General features: G+C 43.4%; 1 protein-coding gene across 1 annotated transcript; it reads left to right on the forward strand.

Annotated features, from left to right (window-relative positions):
• Positions 1–26,919, forward strand: tmem276b (transmembrane protein 276b). Its single transcript, XM_072591898.1, has 4 exons — positions 1–377; positions 9,753–9,866; positions 22,679–22,816; positions 23,992–26,919. The coding sequence occupies exons 1-4, from the start codon at positions 17–19 to the stop codon at positions 24,234–24,236; spliced, it is 858 nt and encodes a 285-aa protein (XP_072447999.1). The 5' UTR covers positions 1–16; the 3' UTR covers positions 24,237–26,919.
• The last annotated feature ends 170 nt before the right edge of the window (positions 26,920–27,089 follow it).

The following is a 27,089-nucleotide window of genomic DNA, read 5'->3' on the forward strand; positions in this document are numbered from 1 at the left end:
TGTGTCTCGGTGTGCAATGGCGGCGATGAAGCTGCTGACCGGTGCTGGGTTGTTGCTGGCTCTCTGTGCTCTCGGCCTGCTCGCCATGGCTATCTGCACCGATTACTGGTACGAGACGGACGCCCGGCGGCACCGGGACCGCTGCAAGAACTACGCGAACAAGAGGAACGACCCCGGCTTCATCTACATCCCGAGCCAGAACCTGCCCCTCCGCCAGGCTCCCCGGCAGCTGCTGGCCCGGGCACACGGCTACTTCCTCGCTTCAGCCCCGCTCGACTCTCACTGCAGCCGCCAGTTCAACTCCACCATCCTTGGCCTCTGGAGGAAGTGCCACCGCCAGGGCTTCGACCAGGACACCGAGGAGCTCATCTTCAAAGGTGAGAGCCGGCCGGGGCTGGGCGGGGGGGAGAGAGACAGGGTGGGGGTCTCCCAGAGAACTGGGGGAGGGTGGGGGGAGCAGAGTGGGAGTCTCCCACAGAGAGAGGATTGGATTGCCGGAGAGCACAGTGATTGAGAGACTTGGGGCTCCAAGACAGAGGAATACCTGTCTGGGGCTGGGGAGGTGAATGGGGTTGAACTGTGTTTGGTGCAAAGAGTTCGGTCAGGGTTTTGGGTGGTGAAGAGGTTGGGTTCGGGCTCTAATCTGTAAACGCGACCTTGACATCATGTTGCTTGGAGTCTACTGCTTGAGTGTTGTCCGCAGAAACTCCTAGTTAAGTGGAATGTGTATTCACAGGAGCCTGGGTTTGGTGAGGTGAATTTGCCTGTGTTTTTAGTATTTGGCAGTCTGCTTATCGCTGCTGCTCTGGGTGTGCTCGGCATTTGCTGAAAGTCTGGATTTTGGATCCAGGAACGGCGCTGTCCAGGGTGCTGAACATTGCCATGCAAGACGCTAGACAATCTTGTTTGACAAGAGAACCATAGCTCCTAGGTTGTGATATTCAGGCTGTGCTTTAATCGGTGTTAAGAGTATGCAGTGAAATAAGGAACTGTGAGGCTGTTAACAGTCAGATTAACGGGGAGAGCAGGCATCATGGAAGCAGTAAATTATAGATTAATATCCGGGGAATGAGAGAGATGAGACACCCACAGGCTGCTAGACTTCAAAACAGTCAGCAAATATCAGTCAATCAATCAAAGGGTCTTTGGCTGTGGCTGGTTGTGGGGATTAGAGACGGGGTAGGTGGCAGATATACAGTAAACGGTGCTCTGTCTTCCACTAAAGCCTTATTTACCAGGATATCATTTGACTCACAATGAAGTTAGAAGAACTTTCTAACAAGCCTGCGCTTGAATTTGTCCTGCTTTCTACTCATTGAAGAATTGTAACAGTGAATTGTAAATCTCACTATAAAATAATCAGATAACTCGATTTCCACTTTAAACACTGATTATTTTCTCAATGAATTCCAGAGAAAGTGCATCACTGCCAGACATAGCAATCATAAAGGCATGGTATTTTCTATCTGATTCAGCAGTGTGTGTGTGTATGTGGTGTGTGTGGTGTATGTGTGTATGTGTGTGTGGTGTGTGTGTGTATGTGTGTGTGGTGTGTGTGTGTATGTGTGTGTGTGATGTGTGTGTGTGTGTGTGTGTGTATGCGCGCGTATGCCTTTCTATGAAAAAGCACTGCTCCATGTTTGGGCATGTGCACCAATGCATGTATATGTCATGCACAAGTTAGGATCACATAACTATTGCCATACTAACATAGGAGAGAATAGTGTGTGCAGAGGGCAGGAGTTGGTCTTCATTAGAGACGATACAAGTAGCATCTCGGAAATAGCTGTAAGTCAGGAATTGAAATAGCTAGGAATACATTGTTGGACCTGTGAGCTGACACATCCCAAAGTCCTGATGGATTTCATCTTCGGGTCTTAAAATGAGTAACTAGTGAGATAGTTGATTCCTTGGGTTTAATTTTCGAAAGCTCATTAGAGTCAGGAAATGTACTTTTGGATTGTAAAATAGTGAATTTAATTCCTTCTTTTCCACAAAAGGAGAAAGCAGGAAACCACATGACAATCAGCTTAACAGTGAAAAATATTACAAGTTACTGTGAAAGATATTATAACAGGGACAAGTTCAAGATAATCAGGAAAAATTCCCTTGTCAAAGGAATATCTAATTGAACTAATTCTTTGGAGAAATCTGAAGAAGAGACTTGAGGTGTAGATAAAGGAGAACCAGCAGATGTACTGTATATGGATTTCCAGAAGGCATTTTGTAAGGTGCTGCATCAAAGGTTATTGTGGAAAATGAAAGCTCATGCTGTAGGAAGTAACATATTGGCCTGGATTGAAGATGGACTAGCTAACAGGAAGCAGAGAGTTGGAGTAAATGGGTGTTTTCATGTTGTGAGTGGTGTGCCACAGGAGTTGGTGCTGGGACCTCAATTCTTTACAATTGATACAAATGATTTGGTTGAAGGGCTGGAAGGCATTAAATTAGCTATATTAATTGGTTTAGTGAGTGGTCAAAGATCTGTTAAAGTAAAATGTGGGAACACATGAAATTGTCCATTTTGACAGGAAGAATAAAACAAAATGGGCGGCACGGTGGCACAGTGGTTAGCACTGCTGCCTCACAGCGCCAGAGACCCGGGTTCAATTCCCAACTCAGGCGACTGGCTGTGGAGTTTGCACATTCTCCCTGTGTCTGCATGGGTTTCCTCCCACAGTCTAAAAATGTGCAGGTTAGGTGAATTGGCCATGCTAAATTGTCCGTAGTGTTAGGTGAAGGGGTAAATGTAGGGGAATGGGTCTGGGTGGGTTGTGCTTCAGCGGGTCGGTGTGGACTTGTTGGGCCAAAGGGCCTGTTTCCACACTGTAAGTAATCTAATCTAATCTGAAAACCCATTATCTAAATAGTGAGAGATTGCAGAGCCCTGAGGTGCAAAGGGATCTGGGTGTCCTAGTGCTTGATTTGATTTGATTTATTATTGTTACATGTACAGTGAAATGTTTTGTTTTGCGTGCAGTACATGCAGATCACATCATACGAAGTGCATAAGGATAATAGAACAGAGCGAGGAATACAATGTTACAGTTGCAGAGAAGGTGAATCAGGCCTGGATGATCGTAGAAGATTTAAAAGTAGATTTAAGAGAACATTGTTAGTAATTTTAACAGACTTAGAATTGAAGTTTAAAAGAGCAGAACGATTGGAAGATATGCAAGAGTACGATGTCCTGCAGAGAGCTCGCAAAGTGTCGCCATGTGTCAGTGCCATCTTGAAACCATGACAGAACGTTAGTATGCAGGTACAGCAAGTAATCAGGAAAGCAAATGGTTTAATTGTGAGAGGAATTGAATGCAAGACCTTCTGCTGCATTCATAGAGGGTGCTGTGGAGATTGTACATGTCTGTGGCATACATACAGTCTGTGGCTGTGGAGGTGGTGGAAATGATGCAGAAGCTGGGGGAGTGGAAAATGAGGGCACTCGAGTGGTGTTGTGGGAGGGAAGGGAAGGGGTGATGGCTGAAATGCAAAATTGGTAGGACACGGTTGAGGATGCTGTTAACCCACAAGGTGGGAGTCCTCGGGTGAGGAAGAAGGTGAACATTTCTGAGGCATGCCCACCCCCGCAGAAGGTAGCATCATGAGATCAGATGAGATGGAGGCAGGAAAACTGGAAGAACAGAATGGAGTCTTCACAGGAAGCAGGATGTGAGGATGTATAGTACAGTAACTCTGGGAGTCTGTTGGTTTGTCGTGGTCAGCCTCTCCCCAGGAATGGAAACAGAGGTGACAAGAGATGGAACAGAGGATTCAGATGTGATCCAAATGAGGGTGAGAGTGGGATGGAAATTGGAAGTAAAATTGACAAATTTTCCCAGTTCGGGACAAGAGAGGGAGGTAGCACCGACAATGTCATCAGTGTACCAGAAAAAGAATTTTGGGGAGGAACCCAGGCAGGATTGAAACAAGAAATATTCCAGGTACCACACAAAAGGTCTGGCATCACTGGGGCTCACCCTTGGCCACATCTTTGATCTGAAGAAAATGGGAGGAGTTAAACAAGAGATTCTTCAAAGAGAGGATGAGCTTGGATAGGCAGAGGAGGGTGGTGGCAGAGGGGACAGGTCGTGCTTTTTTTTCCAGGAAGAAGAGGAAAACCCTGAAACCATCCTGGTGGAGGATGGGCATGTAAAGGTATTGCATGTCCATGCTGCAGAGGAGTTGGCTGGTGTCTGTGAATGGGAAACTGATGTAATTGTGGATGCAAGTGGGGAGGGACTAGGTTCGCAGATTCATACGTGCACGGAAAAGGTCCTTTGGCCCATTGAGTCTGTACCGATATAACTGCCACCAGAAGTGCGCTAATCCCAATTTCCTGCATTTGTCCCATGTCCTTGAACATTATAATATTTGTAGTACTATTGGATTAGGTTCCCTACAGTTTGGAAACAGGCCCTTCTGCCTAACAAGTCCACACTGACTGTCTGAATGGTAGTCCACCAGACCCATTCCCCTACCCTATATTTACCCCTGACTAATGCATCTAACACTATGGGCAACTTAGCATGACCAATTCACCTGATCTGCACATCTTTGGATTTTGGGAAGAAACTGGAACACCCGGAGGAAACCCAAGCTGGCACGAGGAGAATATGCGAACTCCACGCAGACAGTCGCCTGAGGCTAGAATCAAACTCGGGTCCCTGGTGCTGTGAGACAGCAGTGCTAACCACTGAGCCACCATATCACCCCTTATCCAAGTATCTTTTAAAGGTTGTAAGATTTCCAGTGTCCACTCCCTTGGCCAGGCAGTGCATTCCAGATTTCCCTCACCTCCTCAGTGAAAAATAGTTTTGCCTAAATCCGCTCTGAATCTCCTGCCCTTTACCCTAAAACTATGCTATTTCATGATTGACTCCTCAACTAAGTGGAATAGCTGCTCTCTGTTCTCCCAGTCCATACCTCTCAGTCCTATACATCTCAATCCGGTCCCTGCCTCAGTCTTTTCTAGAGTAAAGAAAACACCCCAAGCCTATGTAATCTCTCCTTATAGCTCAATTTCTCCATCCCAGGCAACATCCTGGTGAACCTCCTCTGTACCCCCACCCCCACCAGTGCTATCACATCCTTTCTGTAGTGAGGTTACCAGAAGTGCACACAGTTACAGCCTGAACAGTGCTGTGTACAACTCCAGCACTACCTCCTTTCTCTTATACTCTACCCCACAACTGAAGAAAGCAAGTGCCCCATATGCCGCCTTAACTATTCTATTCACATGCTCTAGGAGAAAATGAGGACTGCAGATGTTGGAGATCAGAGCTGAAAATGTGTTGCTGGAAAAGCGCAGCAGGTCAGGCAGCATCAAAGGAACAGGAGAATCGATGTTTCGGGCATCAGCCCTTCTTCAGGAAAATACGTGCTCTGCCGACTTGAGGGATCTGTGAATAATTACCCCAAGATTCTTCTGTTCCTCTAAGTATCCTGGTATTCATTAAATACTCCCTCAACTTGCTGCTTCTTCCAAAGTGCATCACCTTGCACTTGTCAGGGTTAAGTACTGTCTGGCACTGGTTTGCCTGTCCGACCAATCAATCTATATCTTACAACCCTACAATCATTTTCTTTGTTACCATTCCACCAATCTTGATGTCGTCTGCAAATTTATTTAACAATCCCGCCTACATTTTCACCTACATTATTTATTATTTATGTAACATAAGGTTCCCAGTACTAATTCTTGTGGTAAGCCACTGGACACTGGCCTCCAGTCACTCGAACAGCCTTCTACCACTGCCTTTTGTGTCCTATTGCTAAGCCAGTTTCCAGTCCATCTAGTCATGTTTCCCTCAATTCCATGTGCTTTAACCTTCTCAATCAATCAGTTTCCCATGTGGGACCATGTCAAAAGCTTTGTTAAAATCCATGTAAACTACATCAACATGAGCTTCCCTCATCCGCACACTTAATCACATTTTCAAAACACTCTAACAAATTTGTGAGACATGATCTGTCTCTGCAAAGCCATGCTGACAATCCCTAATTAAGCCACATTTTTCCAAGTAAGTGTTAATTCGCTCCTTCAGAATTTTCCCCCGTAGTTTCCCGACCACGAATGTGAGACTCTTTTCCAACTCCCCCCTGCCGTTGAAAGGTGGGACCACATTAGCTGTCCTCTAGCTTTTCCCCTCTGGTCAGAGCCCCTACAATTCCCTACCTCGTCCTCCACAGCAGCCTGGGATGCAATTCATCCAAGCCAGGGGTTTTGTCTATTTGAAGTCTGAAGGTGCCTCCAATACCTCCCCCTTTCCTCTGTCAAACTGTGCAAGTTCCTCACAGTCCTTTTTCATGAATTCCATACCTGCATCTTCCTATTCCAGAGTGAAGACCGAAGAGACATATTCATTGAACACCATTCTAATATCATGCAGTTCACACACAGGTCACTCCCTTGGTCCTTAATGGGCCCCACTCTTTCCGTAGTTAACCTCTTCCCTTTAAAGTATTTATAAAATATCTTTGGATTCTCCTTAATCCTATTTCCAAGTCCTTTCTCATGCCCCACCCCCACCCCCTTTTGCTCTTCTAGTTGCTGAGGGGAGAGTTTTTAAAAATCGAGTTGAGTTAGGTCAAATGGCGTTCCATGGGGCAGGAGCAGACAGAAACAATAGGTCCTGTTTGTGAATGTTGGGAAGAAGGTAGAAGTGTACTGTGTGGGATTGGGGGACGATGAGGTTGAAGCGGTGGAGGGAAGATCACCAGATGAAATGAGGTTAGTGACCATTGTGGACACAATGGTCTAGTGTTCCATGATGGGGTCATGGTCCAAGGGGAGACAGGAGGAAGATGTCGGAGAGCTGGCGTTCAGCCTCTGCAATGTTGAGGTGAGTCCACCAGACAACAGCAGCACCGCCCTTGTCAACAGTCAGTGTTGGATCTGAGAGCATGGGGTACAGTCAGTTCAGAGGGAGGTATGTTTGAATAGTTGAGGGGGAAAGAAATGAAGGTGACAGCTTTACTTTCTGTTTAAAAGAGAGTGCTTTACAATCAATTTAAGAGAGTAAAGGAGGCTGTACTCTGTATCTAATCCTGTACCTTTCCTGTTCCGAGGGTGTTTGATGGTGACTGTGTAAAGGGAGCTTACTTTCAGTTTCAAAGAGCAGAGGGAGCTTTATGTTCAGTTTAAAATAGTACAGGGTGCTTTACAATCAGGTTAAAATAGTAAGAGGCACTTTAGTCTGTGTCGAACTAAATGCTGTACCTGTCGAGGAGTATTTGAAGGGAGACAGTGTAGAGGGGCTTAACTCTGAATCTAATCCATGCTGTACCTGTCTTGAGAATGTTCAATAGCACAATGTAGAGGGAACTCTACTCTGTATCGAACCTCATGCTGTACTTAGAATCATCAAATCCTTACAGACCAGATAGAGGCCATTCAGACCATTGAGTCTACACTAACCCTCTGAAGAGCATCTCTCCCAGAACCACTCCCCATCCCCCACCCCCAATCTCTGTAACCCACATGTATCAAGGCTAATCCACCTAGCCTGCATACCTTTGGACTGTAGGAGGAAACTGGAGTACCCGAAGGAAATCCACATTGTTATGGGAAGACCATGAAACTCCATACAGTCATCCAAGGCTGGAATTGAACCTGGGTCCCTGGCGCCGTGAGGCAGCAGTGTTAACTACTGTGCTACTTACCTGCCCTGGCAATCTTTGATTGGGAGAGTGAAGAAGAAATTTTATTTTCAGTATAAAGGGAACATTACGCTATAATTAACCCTGCCTCGTCTCTGTCCTGGGAGAGTTTGATGGGGCCAGTATCAAGGTAGCTTTATTTTCCGTTCAAAAGTGTTCAAAATAAAGCTTCACTCTGTCTAAAAGACTTGAGGAAGCTTTGTTTTCAATTTAATAGATTTGAGGGAGCTTAACTCTGTGTCTAGCCTTGTGCTGGACCTGTCCTGGGAGTGTTGGATGGTGACAGTGGAGCAGGAGCTGTGCTTTCAGTTGAGAAGAATTGAGGAAGCTTGACTTTGTGTTTTCAAGTAGAGGGGCCTTTACACTGTAACACCATCTTGTCCCTCTTCCATTAATGTTTGACGTGGATCGTGTAGAGGGAGTTTTACTATCCATTTAAAAGAATTGATGGTTTCTTTCAGTTTAAAAGATTAGAGCAAGCTTTAATTTCAGTTTAGAGCACAGGCAGTCTGTACTTTCAGCTTAAATGAGTAGAAAGAGCATTACCCTATATCTAACCCCATGCTGTCCCTAATGAATATGTTTAGTCTCGGCTAAGACTACCGACAGTGTGGAAACAGGCCCTTTGGCCCATCAGGTTCCACACCCACCAGCCAAACAGTAACCCACCCAGACTCATTTCCTTACATTTTACCCCTGACTAATGTACCTAGCACTATGGGCAATTTAGCACGGCCAATTCATCTAACCTGCACATTTTTGGACTGTGGGAGGAAACTGGAGCACCTGGAGGAAACCCATGCAGACACGGGGAGAATGTGCAAACTCCACACAGACAGTTGCCCTGAGGCAGGAATTGATCCTGGAACCCTGGTGCTGTGAGGCAGCAGTGCTAACCACTGAGCCACTGCGCCCCGAAAGGGGGAATTTCCTCTGTTCATTTTTAATTGCCTTTGGAGTGTTTATTTGCTCACTGTTGCCTGACCCTCACCCACTTAGTGTTCTGTGGAAATATCTAGTGATGGGAGCTTGAGTGGGGAAGAGCTGAGAGAGGTTTTATGTTCACTGAAACTGCTCAGAGAGCGAGTGTGGAGGGAGTTTGGTAACTGTATCTAATCTGTGCTGCACCTTGGCCTTGATTACAGTCCTAGCTGTTTGTTGTGGAATCATCCAACATCCAGACCCTGAAGCTAATGATACAGAGGGAGTTGGAACACCAGCAGATTACATAAATATTGAAACAGTGAGCCCCAGGCATTGCTGGAACAAAGACCAATCAGAGTTTCTAAGGTTCAGAGTAGTACAGCATACTGCAGATTGAAGTTCAGAGTAATGGAGAGGACTGTGTTTTGAGGTTCAGAATGGCAGTGCAATAATTAGAAATGAATGCATGTATTATATATTTTCTCTGTCTGTGCAGCGAGCCTCCTGATAGAATGTATTGTTAGTGGCTGTGGTTTAAGTCTGGAGAATTGAAGGAGTGGTGATTGCAGTCGGAAGTGCCGCACGTTGTGGTGTTGGCTGGACAGATGGCAACACTGGGTCACCCTGGGCCTGTCAACACTGAAGCCTGAATGAAGCTAATGCCATCAGGGAGAAAAGGCCTCCGACAGCTGACGGAGAGACATCAGGTGAGGCACAACTAGGAAATGCCCAGGGATAAGAGGGCAGATTGACAGAAGCAGAAAGTGTTTACTGAAAGCAGAACACACATATGCAAAATTTTGGATTCGAGTGGTGCTGGAAAAGCACAGCAAGTTTGCCAGACTACAATGTTGTAGTAGTCTACGGTTTTACTATATTGGGCTGCTACTCTAAGATGTCTCTGCTTTTAACATAAGACAGTTGTTTGGTGCTGAAAGGAAGTAACAATACCTTTTCTGAAGAGACATTGAATATAATCTAATATGTGTCCACACTGTGGCTATTTGACGGTAGGATTGATGTTTTCATGATCTTTCTGGACAGAGTCCGGGCCCTATGAACAGATGGTTAAAATGTCAGTAATACTTGCTGTGAGTGGGTGCGTTAAGTTGTGTTAATCGCAGAGTGTGGACCAGCACTGGCTCTGAAATTGTGTGTTTATGTTACAGGTGTTGTACAGCGATGTATTCCTGTGAAGTATCACTACTCCTCCTCAACAGTGCCAAGAAACCTACCAGTTAATTTAACCATGACTATTCGGCAGGACGAATGGCACGCTTTGCGTAAGTACAAGGAAAAGAAGGTTAGGAACACAGTTCAGTGTAATAGAGTACCACAGGCTAAGGTTTAGAGTAATGGAGTACCACAGGCTGAGGTTTAGAGTAATGGGGTACCACAGGCTGAGGTTTAGAGTAACGGGGTACCACAGGCTGAGGTTTAGAGTAATGGGGTACCACAGGCTGAGGTTTAGAGTAATAGAGTACCACAGGCTGAGGTTTAGAGTAATAGAGTACCACAGGCTGAGGTTTAGAGTAATGGAGTACCACAGGCTGAGGTTTAGAGTAATGGAGTATCACAGGCTGAGGTTTAGAGTAATGGAGTATCACAGGCTGAGGTTTAGAGTAGTGGAGTATCACAGGCTGAGGTTTAGAGTAATGGAGTACCACAGGCTGAGGTTTAGAGTAATGGAGTACCACAGGCTGAGGTTTAGAGTAATGGAGTATGACAGGCTGAGGTTTAGAGTAATGGGGTATCACAGGCTGAGGTTTAGAGTAATGGGGTACCACAGGCTGAGGTTTAGATTAGATTACTTACAGTGTGGAAACAGGCCCTCCGGCCCAACAAGTCCACACCGCCCCGCCGAAGCGTAACCCACCCATACCCCTACATCTACATCTACATCTACCCCTTACCTAACACTACGGGCAATTTAGCATGGCCAATTCACCTGACCTGCACATCTTTGGACTGTGGGAGGAAACCGGAGCACCCGGAGGAAACCCACGCAGACACGGGGAGAACGTGCAAACTCCACACAGTCGGTCGCCTGAGGCGGGAAATGAACCCGGGTCTCCGGCGCTGCGAGGCAGCAGTGCTAACCACTGTGCCACCGTTCCGAGTAATGGAGTACCACAGGTTGAGGTTTAGAGTAATAGAGTACCACAGGCTGAGGTTTAGAGTAATGGGGTACCACAGGCTGAGGTTTAGAGTAATGGAGTATCACACGCTGAGGTTCACAGTAATAATATTGCAGACTGAGGTTCAGAGTAATAATATTACAGACTGAGGTTCAGAGTAATAATATTGCAGACTGAGGTTCAGAGTAATAGATAATACTGCAAGCTGAGGTTCTGTGTAAAACAGGGGACTGCAGGCTAAGGTTCACAGTAGTAAGAGTATTGCAGCCTCAGACTCAGATTCATAAACAGCACTTCAGGTAGACAGTCAGAGTACTAGAGAGAACTGCAGGCTGAAGTTCAGAGGAATGCAGAGTCCAAGATTCTAGCACCAAGACTATAATCTAATTAAATGAGAGGTACATCGGGATCATTTGGGATAGGGGTCTCTAGTCAGAGGCACAGACAGACATTGCTGCGGCTGGCAGTGAAAAGTCAGAACAGTACCCTGGATCATTAAGCTACCAGGATAAAAAAAATCTCAGAGAAGGTGCAGAATGTTCTCAAAGGAGAGAGGGACCAGTGGAGATCCATGTACACATTGGAACTAATGACTTAGGAAGGGAAAAGGATGAGATTCCGAAGAGAGAATGTAGAAAGTTAGGCAGGAATTTAAAACGGAGGTCCTCGAGGGTAATAATACCTGGATTACTCCCAGTGCTACGAGCTAGTGAGGATAGGAATAGGAGGATAGAGCAGATGAACATGTGGCTGAGGAGCTGGTGCAGGGGAAAGGTTCACGTTTTTAGATCATTGGAATCTCTTCTGGGGTAGAAGTGACCTGTACAAGAAGGATGGATTGCACCTGAATTGGAAGGGGACTAATATACTGGCAGGGAGATTTACTCGAGCTGCTCGGGAAGATTTAAACTAAAGGTTGGTTGGGGGGTGGGGGGGACGTTGGGGTTGGTGGGACCTGGGGAGATAGTGAGGAAAGAGATCAATCTGAGACTGGTACAGTTGGGAGAAGGAGCAAGTCAAGCAGTCAGGGCAGGCAGGAACAAAGCAGAGAACAAGGTAGGACTGATAAATTAAACTGCATTTATCTGAATGCAAGAGGCCTAACAGGGAAGGCAGATGAACTTAGGGCAGGGTTAGGAACACGGGACTGGGATATCATAACAATTACAGAAACATGGCTCAGGGATGGGCAGGACAGGCAGCTTAATGTTCCGGGTACAAATAGAAAGGACAGAAGGGGAGGCAAGAGAGGAGAGGGAGTGGAGCTTTTGATAAGAGATAGCATTACAGCTGTGCTGAGGGAGGGTACTCCCGGAAATACATCCAGGGAAGTTATTTGGGAGGAACTGAGAAATATGAAAGGGATGATCACCTTATTGGGATTGTAGAGACCCCCCCCCAATAGTCAGCAGGAAATTGAGAAACAAATTTGTAAGGAAACCTCAATTATCTGTAAGAATAATAGAGTGGCTATGGTGGGGGATTTTAACTTTCCAAACATAGACTGGGACTGCCATAGTGTTAAGGGTTTAGATGGAGAGGAATTTGCTAATTGTGTACAAGACAATTTTCTGATTCAGTATGTGGATGTACCTACTAGAGAAGCTGCAAAACATGACCTCCTCTTGGGATATAAGGCAGGGCAGGTGACTGAGGTGTCAGTGGGGGAGCACTTTGGAGCCAGTGACCATAATTCTATTAGATTTAAAATAATGATGGAAAAGGGTAGACCAGATCTAAAAGTTGAATTTCTAAATTAGAGGAAGGCCAATTTTGATGGAATTAGGCAAGAATTTTCACAAGTTGACTGGGGACAGATGTTTACAGGTAAAGGGACGGCTGGAAAATGGGAAGCCTTCAGAAATGAGATTATGAGAATCCAGAGAAAGCATATTCCTGTCAGGGTGAAAGGGAAGGCTGGTAGGTTTAGGGAATGCAAAATGACTAGAGAAATTCAGGGTTTGGTTAAGATAAAAAAGGAAGCATATGTCAGGTACAGACAGGGGATATCAAGTGAATCCTTAGAGTATAAAGGCAGTAGGAGTATACTTAAGAGGGAAATCAGGAGGGCAAAAAGGGGACATGAGATAGCTTTGGCAAATAGTGTTAAGGATAATACAAAGGGATTTTACAGACATATTAAGGACAAGGGGATAACTAGGGAGAGAGCTACAGGGAGAGGCTGAATAGGCTGGGGCTGTTTTCTCTGGAGCGTTGGAGGCTGAGAGGTGAATTTATAAATGTTTATTAAAAAATGAGGGGCATGGATAGGGTAAATAGACAAGGCTTTTTCCCTGGGGTGGGGGAGTCCAGAACTAGAGGGCATAGGTTTAGGGTGAGAGGGGAAAGATATAAAAGAGACCTAAGGGACAACATTTTCATGCAGAGGGTGATACGTATATGGAATGAGCTGCCAGAGGAAGCAGTGGAGGCTGGTACAATTGCAACATTTAAAAGGCATCTGGATGGATACATGGATAGGAAGGGTTTAGAGGAATATGGGCCAAGTGCTAGCAAATGGAACTAGATTAGGTTAGGATATCTGATCAGCATGGACAAGTTGGACCAAAGGGTCTGTTTCCATGCTGTACATCTTTTTGACTCGATGGCTCTAATGCAGGCTGTAGTTTAGAGTATACTGAGTACTGACTGCTGATGACCAGAGGAACATAGATTACTGCAGGCTGAGATTGGCAGTAATAACAATAGACTGCAGGCTGAGATTGAGAGGAGTAGAAAGTACTGAAGTTGCAGTTGAGAATAGTGCAGGGAAGTACAGACTGGCATTCAGTGGAGTAAAGACTACTGTAGGATGAGATTTATAAACAGTTCTGCCAACTGAGTTTCAGATTAATAGAAAGTATTGCAAGCTGAGGTTGACAGTAATAATAGGAACCGCAGGCTGAGATTTAGAGTACTGTTGATGTGTTTCAGAATAGTAGAGTCATAGAGATAATAACAATAATAGACTGTCCTGATCCCAGCCGATGCTATTACTGAACAATTCAGATCCCACAGGAACCTGGTTTGATTTTTCTTAATTGGACTTGTAGAATTTTAACATAATGCTCTCTTGGTAAAATGTACGGTCAAAATGCTGCAGTTTGCTGTAACAAGAAAACAAATGTTTATTAATAGAACAAAAAGGTTGAAAGTAAAATTTCACACAAATTCAGAGATTTTTAAAAATACGGTAAAAGTTTAACTCAATAAATCCCAAAACATTACTTTTGAAATTGAAAATAAACAAACCAGTTTTTGTACCACACCCAACAAAAAAAAGCACTCATACAGCACTTACACCGAAGTTCCTAAGTTTCTAAGTTCCTAAGTCACACGCGACTTTGCCATTTAGACTGGTGCTGCAGATAGCTTCTTCCTGGAGCTGTTATACACCTGAGCTTAAATGTACTCAGCTTTAAGTAACCACTTTGGGGTTTTATCCCAACACTCCTGGTCTGGGATTAACACTAACTCCTCAAATCTAAACAGTTTAATTCTCAGGAGGACAGGTCTGACTTCACAGGACTACTCAAAAACTGATTGGCAATCACCTTCTCTAAGCTATTCATGTTTCCCTTAAGGTTCAGAGAAAACAAGCTCCAGAGATCAATAACCAGCCTTGAGGCCCTTTATTTATTGTGCTGCATTGCAAAACAAACTAAACTAAATAAATGGCCCCATCCTTGGTAGGCAAAACCCATTTACTCTGAAGTCAGGCTTGAAAGCAATCACCATGCAACAAAAATACTTGGAAAATGTCAATTTCAGACACAGAAAATCCAAAATCTATCAACTCAAAAAAATAAGAAACCTAAACTTAAAATAAATAATATTAATATATATATTAAATACATAATTTATAAATCCTACAGTTTATTCCCACCTCCCTCCAAAGGAAAAAAAAGTATAAATTTTAAGGAGGCATGTTTGTTATGCATCAGAAGTTATCTTATTGCTAATTCTACAAATTACTAAGCCTGGTTACATGTCAATATTAATTACACACTAAATCACACAGCAATCATTTTTACACTACACGCTGTCTCTCTCATATGCACTCTCAATAAAGCCTCCGCAATGACATTTTCTTTTCCAGACACTTGAATGATTTTCAAATTATACAGTTGAAGAATTAAGCTCCACCGAAATAATCGTAAGTTCTGGTCCCACCACCTTTCTAAGAAATCTAAACGATCGTGGTCCGTATAAACAACAGTTTTGTCCATATTATTGGTAATGCATGTTTCAAAATGATGTTGAGCCATCACAAGACTCAAGGTCTCTTTCTGAGCAATTGAATACTTTCGTTGATATGTAGTCAGCTTCTGCAGAAAAATAACTGACAAACCATTCAATCCTCATCTTGTCATATTGCAGTAAAACAAACCCCACACAATGATATCCCTGGCATCAAAAGCCAATTAAATGGCTTTGTATAATTTAGCACAATTAAAATTGGGCTGTCTTTAGTACAGTTTCTAATTCCAAGGCAGTTTGGCACTTACATATATTCAAATATTCTGCCTTTTACAAAGTTTGTTACCGGTGCAGTGACAGTGTTGAAATTCGGAACAAACTTGTGAAAGAATCTATAGGGTTCTAACACAGTGAAAAAGCTCAATTTAGGCATGGGAAGTCCAAAATAGCCTCCAATTCTTTTTTTTATCTAAGTGCTATTTGGTTTGTCCCATAGTATGGCCTAAATACATTGGCATTGGTAAGTTCAGTCTCAGCTCAATTTACAGCAATTTATGGAAGTCAAACAAACAGTTCAGGCAAATGGAGCCAATATTTTTGCCAGGTTTGGCTAAAAACAACCAAATAGTAAATTTAAACAGTACAATTACCAGGTCTGAAGAAGGGTCACTGGACCCGCAAAGTTAACTGTGCATTTTCTCCACAGATGCTGCCGGACTGACTGAGTTTCTCCAGCAATTTCTGTACGTGTTTCAGATTTCCACCATCCACAATTCGTTGTTTTCTTTTACAATTATTAATTTCTTTGGTTATTGTTTAACCGTTGAAACATTGCTGATGCGTTTTTCATTCCAAATAGCATGACTTTGTACTGATTAGGTCCACCTGATGTTACACAAACCAAAATTTCTGTAGCTTTCTCTATTACTAATTATCCATTTAGCAAGTCGATTTTTGTGACAAACCAGGCGTGTTCAGTTTGTTCAACACATCCTTCAGTCATGGTTTAGGATATGAGTCCACTCTTGTTACTACATTGACAGCACGATAATCATGCAGAATCTTTACAACCACAATCGATGACATGTAGTTACTTTGACTCAGTCCAATAATGTTATTGTTCATCATAAATGAAATTTCTTTCCTCACCTGACCTAATTTCTCTAGATTGAGTCAGCACAGGTATTGCTTTATAGGTAATGTATTCTCTATAGCAGCATCATGAACAGCCAAAACCACTTTTTCAGGTCTATTCCCACAAATAATTCAGAGGTCACCTTGATAATTTTTTTAGAAAATAAAAATATTTAATCCTTTAAGTACCTCAGTATATTTCAGTTTGTTGGAAAGTTAACTTCTGAAGTTTTCATTTTGGATTAATTTCCTATTGCACTGATGTTTCTATTTCTCTCCCTCCTTCCTTCACTACCCCTTTCTCCCAGCAATCATCCTTATTATATAATCTTTTCACTGTGTTATCACAAAGCAGTCTTACCTCACACCCATAAATTAGTTCAAAAGAACTGAATGCTAGGGACTCATTTGGAGTATCCCTAATGGCAAATAGTAACAAACCCCTTATTCCTATCATTAGGACACTCTTAGCAATAAGCTCTAATCATAGTCTTCAAACTTTGATGCCGTCTTTCCAATGCACCTTGAGGATTAGATGATACACAGAAGGTGTGAATTGTTCAATTTGTAACCTAGACATTATTTCTTTAATTACCTGACATACTTTAAGATCAAGGCTCAAATTTTATCTTTTTCAATATATATATAAAGCATTGAACTTTTGTAGTCATTTTTCCTAAAAGCTTGTTGAAACATCTATAATTGTTGAAAGACACTATTTCCCAATCCTGTTTTTAGGTCATACCGGTCTGTTAAGACTCTGCTAAATGGTCCTTTGAAAGCTGGTACTGGAATTAAAAGAGCAGATTTAATTGATGGTTGCGATTTCCTCATTACCTGACAAGTTATAGCATTTCTTCAAAAAAATACGTTTTTTAATGTAATCATGGCCAATAAAAACGCTTTTATATTTTAGACTGCGTTTTCCTAATACTTAAGTGACCTGCCATTCAAATTTTGAGCGTCTTTCATCAAACGTTATTGTGGCACTCAGAAGCTGATGGCCCTTTACTCACCAGCTGGTGTTTGAAGTGGTCTTCATTTCCTCATTAAGGATTTGTTTTTCAAGTAATAACACAGAGGTGTCATTTTGATTGTTTCTGAGTAAGCTGTTTCAGTTTCAAATCTGTTCATTGCATTTCTGCTAAGGACTAAATATGTCAGCCTCATTCTCTCCTCCTTCACCCTTTTTAATTACGTTTTCAAAATTTATATCCAATGATTGACTTTTCAAATCGTCTCCCTTTTTCATAGACTCCTTTTTCTTCCTATCTAGTTCTATGGACTTCAGATCTAGTCAGGAAACAATTCAGGATATTCCTCCTGTAAGATCTTTTTCTTTTACTCTTAGTGAAGCCAATATTTTTGAACCAGCCAGATCATTTCCTAAGAGGAAGTTAAATCCTTCTATAGGGCTTTCATAGAATCCCTATAGCATGAAAGCAAGCCATTTGGCCCATTAAGTCCACACTGACCCTTTTAAGGTCATCCCACCCAGATCCACCCCCTACCCTATCCCTGCATTTCCCATAGCTAATCCACCTAACCTACACATCCTTGGACACAATGAACAATTTAGTATGGCTAGTCCACCTAACCTGCACATCTGTGGATTGTGGTGTGAAACACAAACACTGGGAAAATGTGCAAACCCCACACAGACAGTCGCCTGAGGGTAGAATCAAACCCAAGTCACTGGCACTGTGAGGTAGCAGTGCTAACCTCTGGGCCACTCTGTCACCCCCCCCCAGTTGTTTCATGACTTTCATCTGACTGTATGATAGGATTGCTGTACAGCTCCAATTCATTTTTTCTTTTTCATCAACCCCTCTGGAAGACAAATGCTACACTGGCCAGCAGCAGCGGCTGACTTATTTCAGCGTCTCTTTGTATTTTTATTGATTTATCAGCTTGATTTGAAGCATAAGGAAAAACCTCCCATTTTGAGATAAAATATTCAGAATCTCCAGCAGTATGATTCTCCCTTGACAGTCTTTGAAAAATAATTTTCATGTCTGACCCGTCCGTCTTAGTACACTCCGAGGGAACATTATTTCTTTTGTATTACTACTCCAGTTACATTACAGGTCAAACTGCTATAACATATTTCATTAACGTGAATTCACTGTAAAGTGATTGAAGGATTGGGGACAATGTTTCTAAAGTGCAAACTTTTAAAGTGTGTATTGGTTATAACGTGATTCTGGCCGCATTAGTTTGGCGCAGCTATTGTGTGATTTTTCAATAATCGGAAAACGTTGCACAAGAATGGGACTATCTCATTTTAGCAGAATCTACTATGTGCATCTACTTCTTATTCAGATGCTTCCTTATCTGGAGACTCCTGAGGTTTTCTTACCAACTGACATGTTTTACAAATCTGTACTAGACCTTTATGAAGTCTTGGCTATGTTAAATACTTGTTATTGAGTCCCTGCCACAGAACCTTCATGTGTGATTTGTAATGTGTCCGAAGGATACCTGGGCGGTGCCACTAACTGATGAACAACTATCCCTTTTTCACCTGTAAGTCTATGAGGAAGTCTCTAAATCCTCATCAGAATCCTGTTCATAATCTAACAACATTCTGAAACTCCTTCAGCCTTAGCTTTAGTGTGAGTTGTCTGCACTCTCTTACTTAACTCTGGATCTGCTTCCTGAGCCTCAATGAATGAAGACCTAAGATCTTAAGATAAGACATCGGAGCAGAAATTAGGCCATTCAGCCCATCGAGTCTACTCCACCATTCAATCATGGTTGATAAGTTTCTCAATCCCATTCTCCTGCTTTCTCCCTGTAACCCTTGATCCCTTTGATACTCAAGAACCTATCTATCCCAGTCTTAAATATACCCAATGACCCAGCCTCCACAGCCTTCTGTGGCAATGAATTCCATAGCTTCACCACTCTCTGGCCGAAGAAATTACTCCTTATCTCCATTCTAAAAGGTCTTCCCTTTACTCTCAGGCTGTGCCCTTGGGTCCGAGTCTCTCCTACCAATGGAAACATCTTCCCAACATCCACTCTATCCAGGCCATTCAGTATTCTGTACGTTTCAATTAGATACCTCCCCCCCATCCTTCTAAACTCCAACCATAAACCCAGAGTCCTCAAACGTTCCTCAAATGTTAAGCTTTTCATCCCTGGGACCATTCTCATGAACCTCCTCTAAACATGCTTCAGGGCCAGTACATTCTTCTTGAGACTTGGGGTCCAAAATTGCACACAATACTCCAAATGTGTCTGACCAGAGCCTTACAGAGCCCTAGAACTACCTACCAGCTTTTATATTCAAGTCCTCAAAATAAATGCCATCATTGCATTTGCCTTCCTGACTACTGACTCAACCTGGAGGAGAAAGTGAGGACTGCAGATGCTGGAGATCAGAGCTGAAAATGTGTTGCTGGAAAAGCGCAGCAGGTCAGGCAGCATCCAAGGAACAGGAGAATCGACGTTTCGGGCATCAGCCCTTCTTCAGGAATGAGGAAAGTGTGTCCAGCAGGCTAAGATAAAAGGTAGGGTTGGGGCTTGGGGGAGGGGCGTTGGGAATGTGATAGGTGGAGGGAGGTCAAGGTGAGGGTGATAGGCCGGAGTGGGGTGGGGGCGGAGAGGTCAGGAAGAAGATTGCAGGTTAGGAAGGCGGTGCTGAGTTCGAGGGATTTGACTGAGACAAGGTGGGGGAGGGGAACTCTTGTTCCTTGGATGCTGCCTGACCTGCTGCGCTTTTCCAGCAACACATTTTCAGCTACTGACTCAACCTCCAAGTTTACCTTGAGAGAATCCTGGACTAGAACTCCCAAGTTTCTTTGCACTTCAGACTTATGAATTTTCTCCCCAGTTAGAAAATAGACCATGTCTCGATTTTTCCTACCAAAATGCACACCCTCACACTTTCCCACATTGTGCCCATCTGCAATTGCTTTGCACAACCTCCTAACCTGCCCAAATCCTTCTGCAGCCATCCCACCTCTTCAATGCTATCTGTCCCTCCATCTATCTTTGTACCATCTGCAAACTTAGCCAGAATGCACTCAGTTCCTTCATTTTGATCTTTAATGTATAAAATGAAAAGTTGTGGTCCCAACACTGAGTCTTAGGGAACACCATTTGTCACCGGCTGCTATCCTGAGAAGGACCCTTTTATTCTCACTGTCTATTTTCTGCTAGACAGCCAAGCTTCTATCCATGCTAGCATCTTGCCTCTGACACCATGGGCCCTTTCCTTACTCAGTAGCCTCCTGTGTGGCACCTTGTCAAAGGCCTTCTTGAAGTCCAGGTAGATAATATCCATTGGCTCTCCTTGGGCTAACCTGCTTGTTACTTGCTTCTAGTAGATTTGTCAGGCCTCCCCTTGGTGAAACCATGCTGACTTTTCCCCATTTTACCATACACTTCCAAGTATTCAGAAATCTCATCCTTCATAATGGATTCCAGGATCTTACCCACAACTGAGGTTAAGCTAATCGGTCTTTTGCCTTACTCCTTTTTTAAACAGGGGTGTCACATCAGCCATTTTCCAGTCCCTGATTCTAGCAATTCCTGAAGGACCACAACTCACGCCTCCATTACCTCTTCAGCTACCTCCCTTCGAACTGGTCCAGGTGATTTATTCACCTTCAGGTTGTTCATTTTTACTAGCACCTTCTCCTTGGTGATGGCCACCATACTCAGCTCTGCCCCACAACTCTCTTGAATTTTTAGGATATTACTTGTGTCTTCTACCATGAAGACTGATGCAAAGTAATTATTCAGTTCTTCAGCCATTTCCTTTTTTGTGACTACTATCTCCCCAGCATCATTTTCCAGCAGCCCAATGGCCACTTTGACCTCTCTTTTTCCCTTTATATATCTAAAGGAACTCACACTTTATGTGCCACATATTTCTTTTGAACTGTCCTCATTCTTGAAAAGAGATTCAGCTGTTTGGTGTATTTGTCCAATGCTTTAGTTGTTACACATGATGCAACTTCCTGTTTCTTTTGCCTAGACATTCCATAGTTAAAGGCGAAGATATAACTTTCAAATCTGCCAAATCATTCTGTAGAAGCAAACCAATTCCATTCATGGGCCATTTTTTTTTAACTATCCCAACACTAGTGGTCCAGATGAAAAATCACACTCCAGTTGGACTTTGTGCAATGGAACTGGGATATATGCTTTGCCTATCTTATTTACCAACACTTTTTAGCTTTAATTTAATCATCTGAATGGAAAACTAAATCCTTCCCCATACAGACGGTTTGAGTAGCTCAGTATCCTGTACTTTAGTCATGGACTTTGATTTTTCCCTTGAAGAGAAATGAACTATCTTTCTTTTTGATTATCACCCTTCATATCTCTCATCTACTCTGTGTAATGCTGCACTCATGATAGTGTCTATCTCTGGTTTCTTAGTTATAGTTAAACTGACAATCTGATCTGTGGGAGAGGCTTATTCCCTTTGGGATTCATTCTTATGAACTCCAGTAAGTTCCAGTGATTTTTCTTTCAACTTGCAGCATTCTAAGCAAACCTTGTTACTGTGGAAGCTTGGCTTCCGATTTTCATCACAAAGCAATCAGCTACTTATTGCTGGATTAATCTCCATTTGTACACAGCCCTTGGCTCTACCTCGTCTGCAGGGTAAACTTCAACTACAGCTTGAACCTGCAGCTGTGTAAACAGTGCTTCCAATGAGTGTCAGGTTCCTTGCTTTTAAAAATTGCAGCAATGTCAAAAGAATCCTTGGTTTTTAAATTGGATCTTTTCTCGTTTCAGACCATAATCAAAAATGTCAAAGAATAAAATATATTGTTTACAAAATATACAACACGTAATACCAAATTCATATAATCAAGTGCTGTTATTAAGTAATCAAGATAGTCAATACTATTTTGCTCTATCTAACCCCAATACTTAGGGTCTCTCTTGTGGTGCAAAGGTAGTGTCCCTACCCCTGGACATGGAGGCCTAGGTTCAAGTCCAAACTTCTTCCAGAGGTGTGCAAAGATAGATTATTTTTTTTCATGTCAGCTTTGCTTGTTACTGGTTCACTGAGTGTTTTTCCTGGTGGTGGAATATTAATAAAGTTATCTAAGCATCTGGTGTTTTCACTGTGTCTTGCACCTACACACACAGCATGGGTGCTGGGAAAATGGGCACTACTACTATATGGAGAAAGTGAGGACTGCAGATGCTGCAGATCAGAGCTGAAAAATGTGTTGCTGGCATAAGCCCTTCTTCATTCCTGAAGAAGGGCTTATGCCCGAAACGTCGATTCTCCTGCTCCTTTGATGCTGCCTGACCTGCTGCACTTTTCCAGCAACACATTTTTCACTACTACTGTATGGCAGTAGTGTAGGGATAGAAAAAAAATCTAACCCTGCGCTGCCCCTGTTCTGGCTGTGTTGATGCAGAAGGTGTAGAGAAAGCTTTACTGTCTATCTAATCCTGTGCTGACCCTGCCTGGGGACAGTGTAGAGGGAACTTTACTCTGTATCCAACCTTGTGCTGTCCCTGTCCTGGGAGTGTTTCATGAGACACAATAGAGGGAGCTGTACTCTGTTTCTGTTTGAATTATTTTGGGGTTAGCTTCTTGATTTGCTGCTCTCTCTGATTCAAGCTTTGCTTTCTCCAAATCCCAGATCTGAGACGAATGACAGCAGGCTTTATTGGAATGGCAGTTTCTATCATTCTCTTTGGCTGGATCATTGGGATTCTGGGCTGCTGCAAGGATCACGATTTGATGCAGTATGTGGCTGGCCTGCTCTTTCTCATGGGAGGTAAGACAGTCAGTGCCCATTGTTTGAAATCAGCACCTCCACACCCTCTATAGTCAATTCACAAAGAACAGTGCTCATGGCTTTACCCAGTCTTTCAATGCGAGGATGATATAAGCACACTGGCGACTGAGAGTCCGGTCCCCCTCACTCTTCCCCAGCCCGAACACTGACCACCCTCACACTCCTCCCCTCATACCCTCCCAGTCTGTACACTAACTGCCCTCTCGTTCCCTCCCAGTCTGAACACTGACATTTCCTCCAACTCCATATTCTGATGGTTCACTCTCTCCCAGTCCATACACTGACTGCACAAACCCTCCTGTACACTGACTGCCCTCTCGCCCTCAACTCCCAGTCCATACCCTATTTGCTCTCTCCCAATCTGCCCTCTCGCACCTCCCCAGTCTATACACTAACCACCCTCTCGCTCCCCCTCTGTCCTCATACTGATTGCCCTTTCTTGCTCCCTCCTACTCCGTATACTGACCACCCTCCAGTCCATACACTGATCACCCTCTCTTGCTCTCCCCCCATCCATACACTGACTGCTTGCACCCTCCAGTCCATATACATTCCACCCTACTGTCTCGATCTTTCACAGTCCATTCACTGACCACCCTGACTTCCCGCCCTTTCCCTGATGCTCTTTGGCACCACCACAGCCCCCCACACACACCCTATGTATATTGACCACTCATTCCCTCCCAGTCGTACACTGACTACCCATGCTCTCCATCGTGGAACATTGGAAATCCTGTTCCCTTGAACGTACCTTTCCGACTGTAGTCTTTCCTTTTGATCGATCAATTCTGGAGGTAGAAGACAATATTATTCTCTTGGTAGTTGTTTGACTCAGTGATCCTGCAGACATTTGACAAAAGCTTTGTCCTGGGATCATGTATCACACTGAGGGTGTGAAGTTTGCAAGGACGGCATATCGCCAGTACCTTGATAGCAATCTTGATTGTGGAGATCTGAGGTGGTCACTTCTATCTTTTTGATTGCTTTGTAAGAACGTTTCTGCTCATCAAATACTAGACATCAGATGAACAACAAAACAATTCCAGGTCAGAAGTGCGTTTAGTGTCCGCGTGGAATGTGAGGTGTCCATGAAGTGTCACTGAGGGTTAGTCTCCAGATGAGAAATACCAATTCTGTTCTTCCTTTCCCATCAGGAACCTGCTGCATTATCTCCCTCTGTACTTGTGTAGCCGGAATTAATTTTGAACTTTCCCGTTTTCCTCGGCACATGTACGGGCTGCCCGAGGATATCAGCCATGGCTACGGCTGGTCCATGTTCTGTGCATGGGGCGGACTAGGACTCACACTGTTAGCAGGTTTCCTCTGTACTCTGGCCCCCTCCCTCAGCAGCCCTCACACAGTTGTACACAAACCACGGGCAGAGAATGGGACAATGTAATTGATGCTGCTGCCATACTGTTTAACATTCCTGGATTCAACGAGACGTTCGGAGGCCTGAGGGAGCAAGTCAGCCAAACGATGAAGTGGCAGAGTCACCAGGAGCTGCATCACAACCCTGGGCAGGGTGCTGAGAATTGTTTAAACATTTAAACATCAAGTCTACGCAAAGCAGTTTTGTTGAATGTATTTAATAGAATGACTTGTGATAATGCAGTGTTCGTACATTGAAATTGATTTAAGAGAAAAAAAATCCTAAAAACCTTGCAAAAACATTTTCCTTTCTGTCAATGCATCAAGGTCTTTTTCCCAAATTTATTATATACAATTTTGATACTACCTACCATTTCAGCGTCCCAGCCAACTTGCACAGTAAAAAAACCAGAAGACTCATTTGTACATTTACTGAACGGTGTCTCCTCCCACCCCAGAATGTAACCAGCAGCAGATTCGAAGGAAAGTGCTGAGGTGAGCAAATGTGGGAACGAAGACACCTGGTTTGTCAGCTAAGGACTCGGTTTTGTAAAGTGGCTGTGACTGGCTGTGTATTGCCTCTGCATCCATTTGTATAAAATAATTAAACGTTTTTCAATTGTACAGAATGTCACTGCTGTAAATTGCCTTGAATGTAATTGAACTTTTTGTCCCCCCTCCCCCCTTTTTGGTTAAATCTTCAAAACTGGTGCAAGCGACTATCTCCAGCCTATTGTTGGAAATGCATTTTATAATATAACTGATAAAAAGAGACAAACTGGCCAATAGCCAGATTTCTGGCCAACATCTCTTCCCACTCCCTATCAAACCAGAGACAGTACAAAGTGTTGAGTAACTGTGGGCAGTGCGTTATCCCATAAAGGGGCAAGAAGCTGTACACTTCCAAGTTACAGACTCGACCGAGTCTCGATTATCAGCCAGACTGCTGATGTTTAATTCTGTGCCATTATATACTGCTTAGGGCTACTGATTCCAATGGTAGCTACTGCATAGGCAACAGCCAACAACTTCAAAAGGTGGTATAGATAGATAGATAGAGAGAGAGAGAGAGAGATATCAGAGCTCCCAGATGTCCAGTACTGCCCAAAAAAGAGAAAATGCTGGAAAATCTCAGCAAGTCTAGCAGCATCTGTAAGGAGAGAAAAGAGCTGACGTTTCGAGTCTAACTGACCCTTTGTCAAAGCTCAGTACTGTCCAACTGAAATAATTGATTCATTAAAATCCGCTAGAATGTTTCAGCAGAAAATGCCTCATGTATACTTTGCTAAATTTAGGTAAACATACACTCTGTATACATTTAGTCAATTAAAGTCCCATTGTTCAGTGACCAAAACGTGGAAGGAATAAATCAAAAATCATACAGACTGATTTCTCGATATTTGAACTTGACCAAGAAAGAGACGTTTACTGTGTGAATCCGAATATAGAGATCACAGCCTCAACACTGGAATCAGTTATACTTTTTTATTTACTAAATAGAAACACACAGCTAGATTCCCTATTTTTAAGGTATGGACTACTGGCCATTGGATTGGAGTTGGTTTGACCACTCCTGGTGAATAAACATGATGGCACAGAGGGCTGGACAGGCAGTGCTCCTCACTAGTGCTCAGATTTTAAAAGTGGGCACCAGCGAGGAGCAGCGGTCAGCAGAATAACCCTCCCCAAACTCCGACAAGCTGGAAGATCAGCTGCAGGAGAAGCACAGGCTGAAGTCTGTTTAGGGGAAATAAGTGAGTATAGATAAAAGTGGTGTGTTGAGGGCAGTGAATGTCTAACAGTAGACTCCAGGAGGGTGATATAGACAGGTGAGGAATGGCTTATTTCCTGGATTGAATTTGTCTCATTTCCACATTAAAAGCCATAGGCTCCTTCAGATATTTTCAAAAACCTTACTTCAGATGTACATTATAAATCAAGCAGGAAATTTAACTTATAAAAGGTCAGAGTCATGACTGGTTGGGTTCAAACCAACCCAGCAAACTCCAAACCCTAATGAGGTATCTCACTGTCGTGGCCTGGGAGTAGAGCTGAGCTTTTTCAGTAAGATCCCATAAACGATCCATACTGAGCTCGGTAACAGGAATGAGAGGGAGGTGTTTCATACTAACCCATTTCAGGGCTATCCCTAATGCACTCTCCCCACCCAAGCAGTACTGGCCCGTGGTTCAGACAGTGAAAGGGAAGGTTGTAAGAAGCAGGTACAGGATGAGGTCACTCAGTCCATCAATCTCACTTCATTCACAGTTTGCGTGTATATGGTGGGATCAGTCCCATTACCTTTCCACAATCTTCTAAAGAGCTCTTAGCTTCTCCTCTCCTCTCACTTTTACTGGCATGACAACCACAGATTCTCATAGCTCCAACATCCCACGTTTCCCAAGCATCATGTGAAATGATTGCACCATTCCCTGACCTCTCTCCCACTGTGCTACGCTCATTGTGTCACATCATTCCTGAAAGAAGCATGCAGGTCTGGGATGTACAAGTTTGTACTGTATCAAACTCAAGTGCAGTGCTATCTGTTTACAGTACAATTGTAAAATATTGTGATGTCCATTTTTGATGTATGTTTATAGCCAAGGATTGAAGGAATAAACTGATATGATCAGGGAGTGAGTGTTTAAGATTGTAATATATACACTGAGCATTCAGTTGGTCAATAATTAAAAAGATGTGAAGCTACGGAACACCAGAGTGTTATTGTGTTTGAAGTTGTTGCTTGTGTACAGTGTATCTGGGACCTGGCTGGAGGGCTAATACTATCATCCCCCAAATGGACAAGGTGATACTCACCTGTCCAGAGGTGTTCTAAGTCCTACCCTGTACCCCCACCCCATACCTGGCTCAGCCACTTCAG

This window comes from Chiloscyllium punctatum, chromosome 22 (assembly GCF_047496795.1).
Source record: "Chiloscyllium punctatum isolate Juve2018m chromosome 22, sChiPun1.3, whole genome shotgun sequence".
NCBI classification, from domain to species: domain Eukaryota; kingdom Metazoa; phylum Chordata; class Chondrichthyes; order Orectolobiformes; family Hemiscylliidae; genus Chiloscyllium; species Chiloscyllium punctatum.

Bases quoted from the DNA above. Each gene is read 5' to 3' on its own strand.
- tmem276b (XM_072591898.1), top strand. From the start codon at position 17: ATGGCGGCGATGAAGCTGCTGACCGGTGCTGGGTTGTTGCTGGCTCTC. The intron at 378-9,752 runs GTGAGAGCCGGC...TTTATGTTACAG, and splicing joins CGAGGAGCTCATCTTCAAAG to GTGTTGTACAGCGATGTATT. The intron at 9,867-22,678 runs GTAAGTACAAGG...TCCAAATCCCAG, and splicing joins GGACGAATGGCACGCTTTGC to ATCTGAGACGAATGACAGCA.